This window comes from Notothenia coriiceps, unplaced genomic scaffold, assembly GCF_000735185.1.
Source record: "Notothenia coriiceps isolate Sejong01 unplaced genomic scaffold, NC01 NC01_scaffold00022154, whole genome shotgun sequence".
NCBI classification, from domain to species: Eukaryota; Metazoa; Chordata; class Actinopteri; order Perciformes; family Nototheniidae; genus Notothenia; species Notothenia coriiceps.
In genome coordinates, this window is record NW_011354855.1 from 98,185 (window position 1) to 104,219 (window position 6,035).

At 42.8% G+C, this 6,035-nt stretch overlaps 1 protein-coding gene across 1 annotated transcript; it reads right to left on the reverse strand.

The window, feature by feature from the left end:
* Positions 1-3,189: 3,189 nt before the first annotated feature.
* exosc7 (exosome component 7) lies at positions 3,190-5,746 on the reverse strand. Its single transcript, XM_010780792.1, has 6 exons — positions 5,739-5,746; positions 4,557-4,722; positions 3,969-4,039; positions 3,701-3,824; positions 3,454-3,609; positions 3,190-3,351 (listed from the first exon to the last, which is right to left on the reverse strand). Exons 1-6 carry the CDS (start codon positions 5,744-5,746, stop codon positions 3,247-3,249), a joined length of 630 nt encoding a protein of 209 aa, XP_010779094.1. The 3' UTR covers positions 3,190-3,246.
* Between the last annotated feature and the right edge of the window lie 289 nt (positions 5,747-6,035).

Consider the following 6,035-nt stretch of genomic DNA (forward strand, 5'->3'; position numbering starts at 1 on the left):
CCACTACCCCCTCCCCGTTCACATTCGCGATACAGANGGGGTGGAACCATGGTGAGGTCCAGTTGGGAGCCCCAGCTTGACACAGCGCGGGGCTCCGCTCTCGCGGCTCTTGCCGCCACCGGACCCCAGCCTGACACGGCGCGGGGCTCCGGTTCAGCGGCTGCCGCTGTTATTGAGCCCCAGCCTGACACAGCGCTGGGCTCAATCTCTGCGGCGGACGCCACCATGTCTTGATTGCCGGCCGGCGAATCAGCCGACATGAGGGGGTCCTGTCCCGACAAGCTAGCTTGGCGTGCTAGGCGGAGGCGGAGGCTCTTAATGGTGAAGCGGGCACAATGCCCGCACGAGCTGGGGTTATCGATAGCCTCCTGGGCGTGTTCCAGCCCGAGGCAGGACGAGCAGACCTGGTGTGAGTCTGTGCCTGCGATCTTAAACCCGGCAGCCGCATAGCCGAGCCTCCGAGTCCCTGACTCCTCTGGTGTGAGGGAGAAAAGGGTCCATCTTTGTTCGCCGGGGTGTCGGCGTGGAGTAACAGGTACGTTACTGAGAAAAAAATCCAACCTTGTCGTTAATCCGAAAGGAAAAAGCGACGGTGTAGACTTTATTCTTTAAAGAATATTAACTGGTGTGTTAATACCTTTTGTTTTTATCTCCGTCTCTTCTGGTGTGAGAGAGAAAAGAGAACGTCCTCGCTACCGTGGTGGTGGAGAGAAGAAAAGCTAGCAACAGGTATGTTACTAGCTTGAAGAAAAAATCAAACCTTACCGTAATTTCGAAAGAAAGAAACGGCGAGGCAGATTACAATATTAACTGGTGTGTTAATATTGTTCAGTCTTCTTGCAAAGCAAAAAAGTAACCGGCAAGCACACGTCGACCGAATGTTAGCTTTGGGTTCTGTCTGTGGACCGTTAAGCTAGCCCGGCTACTGATAATTCGAGATTTGCTCTGAAGCGAGAAGAGGTGTTTGAATGACGCTGCGTCGTAGCGCAAGCTACTTATAGGATGGATGGATTCCCTGACGTAGACGTCAAGATCACCAGCCAATCAGGATTGGCGTAATGAGATTGATGCTTCTGTTTGCATACGCGTTGAGGCGCATCCCATAGTGAGACATCGAACGGAGTGTTATGAATGAGAACGTGTGCAGTGGTTTGCAAAAAGTGCCATGTTGATTTGCAAATTGTGTGAAGAGCTGAAAACATGTTTAGAGTTTTGGAGATTTGAGCCGATGTTTTGCTCTTTGAGTGTCAGTTAAAATAATTGTGCTTTATGTAGAATTTTAGTGTGTTAGCAATCGAGAAAAACTGTATCATTACAGTTTTACTTTTTAAACTGAGACTGCCAGCTTTTGCATCTGGGTGTGGAAAACCATTTCAACCACAGGAACTCTAGCCATGAAAAACAGTGAAGTGAAGGAGGGAGTGTGTTTTACTGGAAACAACAAATGAGGAGCCAGGATTACATAGTTGCACCACATTTATTGCAGCCGCAGTTGTTCAATTTAACAATGTCCATGATGAGACCTGTTAAATGAGGCTGCTTCAGTGGATGCTTAGAATTGATTCACCTCCTCTCTCTTCTTTCTCACACCCTCCTTCTCATCTCTCCAAACAAGGAAAAATACTGATGTCAAAAACTGCCATTTGCAGGAATAACAAACTGACCTCAGGAGCATTAAAGGATGGCGTGCATGCATCTCAGCTGGCTCCAAACCCTTCAAAAGGAAAGCCAATACAAACCAGAACCATGCCTGGAAAGCAGGTGGAGGCTGGCAGACAGCTTTCATCAAAGTATATATAAAAGAAGTAAACAAATCCTGATTTATGTGCTGCATAAATGCTTAAAAATCTGGTTACAATTTATTCCTTGGCTTTAAAGAGTAGTTAAAACCTGAAAAAAAGGATGGGAATACAACTTTGTTGGCCAAAAGATTTTTGGAAGTGTTAAGGTATGGCCTCATTTGGAAACACATCCGATTTCCTGGAGGCGGCAGTGAAGCACTGAAATAAAAGTCATTCATCATAACCTGTGAAGTCTCTGATGCAGCTCTCAATTAACTCTTTAGGGATCTACAAGTTTATCCCTTATTTTAAAGGTCCCCTATTATACTGTTTTTCATCAATATATTATAGGTCTATAGATATACAAAACATGTCTCTGAAGTGTTTGGCTCGAAATACCAAACAGATCATTGCAGCATCCCATAATCCCCTCTGGAAGGTCACCAGTTCAAGTCCCGGCAAGACCAAGTGCTACCGAGGTGTCCCTGAGCAAGGCACCGTTCCCTACACTGCTCCCCGGGCGCCATTCAAAATGGCAGCACACTGCTCCTAACACTAGGATGGGTCAAATGCAGAGAAACTATTTCCCCACGAGGGATTAATAAAAGTCCATCTTTCTTTATTACATTACATTGCATTTAGCTGACACTTTCATCCAAAGCGACTTACAATAAGTAAGATGAAAATAAGGAGCCACTCCCCACGCCCCTCTGAGAGATATTTGGTTAAAAAGAACACAATGGTGCTCTAGGAGGAGATTCAGGTGATAAGGTGGGCAGGGGTTACCTTGGTTTGTTATTGGCTAATGGTTATATAAACCAAAAAAATCGTTATGACATCATAAAGTGGGCAAAATCTGATCAGCTCATTTTCAGACAGGTTTTTATAGAAATGGATCGGGACAAAAAGAGAGCAAATCTCTTTACACATGTTTATGCATAAAAGACATGAAAAAGTGGATTTTGCATAATAGGTGAACTTTAAATGTTGTGTAACTTTATGAAGTATTCTCTGTATACATGTTATATTGTCCAATCTGCTGCAGGAGCTCTTTCCATAGGAGTTTGTTTAGGACGTGTCTGTTCTCAGCCAGCACACACACCCCACAACAGTCTGAGTGGAAGTGATCCAGAGTCACATCTGGTCCTTCTGGAAGACCGACACGTGGCGGGAACAAAACGACAGACAGACTGGACTTTATTTTTGGACTTATTTGTGATCTTTGTTTCATTACTAAACAAAACTGAACTTAGGCTTGATAGGAGGGAATAAGAGTTTATAAACCTTTTGGTGAAAAATATACTGTTCAGCCACTTGCAACGTAGTCCCTTGTACAGGGATTCAAATCCTAAAATATTAAATACCATATAAAAATGTATTATAATTCAAGTGCAAAGAGGAAAGGCAGTAGAAATGAATTTTTATTAGAAAAATCTAAATACATGTACATCAAATGTAAATTATGTTAACCAAGGAAGCCAACTTTCTGTCGTGCTTTCCCCAAACTCTCCTCCTCCTGCAGCAGCTTCATGAGCGGAGCATGGAGGGCCTTCCCGACACGTTTACCTGCCTGCAGACAACACAACCTTTTAGAACATTTCTAGCACACATCCTCATTCAAACATAAACATATTCAGAACCTGGAAGAGTCGAAGAGGAGGGCCACACTCACCTCTGTCATTTCAAAGATGCTCTCCGGATCCAGGCTGCCTCCGCCCACCTTCCTGGTGCAGGTGATCGTGCCCTTGTGTGTGACAGATATTATCAGGCTGGCCACAGAGCAGGCCTTCTCCTGCAGAGTCGCATCCACCACGTGCCTGTGGCCCACCTGCAGGAAAACAGCCAATGCCAAGGTCACTGTTTGTGTGATGATGGTCTTTAAAAATGCTTTTCTCCTGAGTATCAGCAGGGTAGCTCACCTTGCACAACGTCACGATGCAAGGAACATTTTCTACATTGAGTCTCACGCAATCATAAGGGTCATCTGACAGCTCAATTTCCTTCCCTCCTTCCTCGTCGGCCGATATGTGCACTCTGGGAATTCTGTCAGTAAGGTAATCAGAAGATATATATGTTATATCACTTTACTGTATAAGAATTAGACGTACAACAGCTGTAAGACATCATATTATTTCACAGTTTGATCAACAAAGACCCTAAAAAACAACAGGATAACATTTGTCTTACTTTGTGTTGAAGAGAGCAGCCTTGATGGCTACTGAGATGGCATCGTAAAGGTTTCCATCACACTGCAAAAGCTGCGGAAACATGCCAGTGTGAGATTTTATCTTAGATACGATCATGGGAACTAAATATACATTGACAAAATTAGCTGTTCTGAGGTCAATTATGCACATTTGATTATTCCTCCACTGAAACAAGGAAAGAAGCGCTGCTGCTCTGCATGGTTTATCAAGCAGTATTTGACATGCAAGAACTAGTTATCATTGTGTCATACAAATAGGAATTGGAAAAAAAGTTAATCAAATATGATAAAAAAAAATTCTAGATTTAGGACACGTTAGTGCTGCTCAATTATTAACATTTAGATTAAATGATTTTAGCAACAAAATGTTATTAAACTTTCACAAAAAAATAACAGAACATGCTAATTACCAAATATTTGCATCAAAATAAAATAAAATGAATGGCATAGGTAGTCAGGATTTCTGAAGAGAGCTAGAGAGAGGCCCACCTGGCCATTAGCCGAGCTATGGGGGCTTAATGCTGAATTGCCATGTGGGATACTGAAAGACCTTATCAGACCCTACTCACCAGAACGTCCACGTAGAGGACCCAGCAGTGCTCTCCTGCGCTGATACACAGGCTCTTCAGGTCCACACTGTGTTTGTTGTTGAAGACTTTGTAGAGTGTGTTACTCAGCTCCGTGCCTAGCTCCTCGCCTCCTCTGCCCTCAAACTCAGGGGTTGCATTGGCTGAGCTAGAGATGGGGAGACAAGAAACATGAGCCAACAGAATATCTCTAAGTCCGATATGATTTATTCTAACTTGAGAAGGTGGAAACCTGCTGACCCACTAGCTTTCTGCACACGTTTTGTTATAAATATGATCATATTTTCCTTGCTATTGTGTTTTTTGCATTGGGATGTGTTGGAGATGCATGAACATATGTTACAACACCACACCCTGGTGGAAGGATTTGCATACAAAATAGTCCCAAAAACTGTTAGCATATTACAAAGAAGAAATGTCTCTTTATCCATTCCTGTTGGTAAACCAAATCAACGTTTATTGATTTAGCCCAATATCACAAAACACGTTTGTCTTAGTGGGCTTTACAGATTAACAAGCATGAATGACAGTGTAAAATATAGTTAAAATTACAAGAAGAAAAAAAAAACAATCATGATAGACCATGAAATACAATGACAGTAAAAACAATAGAATAACATACCATACAATGTAGGACTCGGGAGGACAAACACAGGGACATTTAAAACCGGCTCTAGCTGAGTTTATTAAAAAGGAAAGTCTTAAACAAGCTCTTAAAATGTTGGACCTTGGACAATGTTGGTCTGCTTCCCTAATAAAAAGAGAATGTTGGTTCCAAAGCAAGGGAGCTTTGTAATGCAAAGCTTCGACTCCTGATCTGGTTTTCCGGATCAGATAACATTTCTGTCTTTTTGGGACACTTTTTAGTGTTCATGCCATGGGGACAGTGAACTATCAAATAAATATGGAGTGATTAAATAGGCTTATTATAGAAAGTCACATTTCCATGTGACTTTCCAGAAACATTATTATATCATTATATGCAGGGGTGCACATAACTGGTACGCAGGTACGGCAACAATCTGAAATGCGTACCGTCTCTTGTGTCACAAAGCGCATTTGCGTACCGACGTACTTGTGAAGCTTTTCCAGAAGGCGGTTAGATCACCGGACGAGTTGGTCTCCGTGTGCACAGACAGGGCTGCTGTTAACGTCGGTCTGTACAACGGCATTGTGCCCCCCCGTCACTGGAGAACTGCGCCCCCGCCCCGTTGACTTTACTGAACTCCACTAACACCCCCCCCCCCCANCCTACATACAAAATTGGGGGAAAGTATAAGGCATGATAAAAATATAGAATATCAAATATCAAGAAGATACTGTAGTGATCTCTACAATAAAACAGTTTAGTGCAGGACGTCCAAAGATATTAACAGGAGGATGTGCAAAACAGACCAACTAGGCTTTATTTAACATCAAAGAATACTTTAAGTTAAGGTCTTCTTTTAAATAAGAAAAAAA

What these genes read in the sequence shown, in the direction of transcription:
- exosc7 (XM_010780792.1), bottom strand. An exon ending in GCATCGTGACGTTGTGCAAG is followed by an intron (nt 3,610 to 3,700) that starts GTGAGCTACCCT and finishes GTTTTCCTGCAG; the next exon opens with GTGGGCCACAGGCACGTGGT. An exon ending in GCATCTTTGAAATGACAGAG is followed by an intron (nt 3,352 to 3,453) that starts GTGAGTGTGGCC and finishes TGTTGTCTGCAG; the next exon opens with GCAGGTAAACGTGTCGGGAA.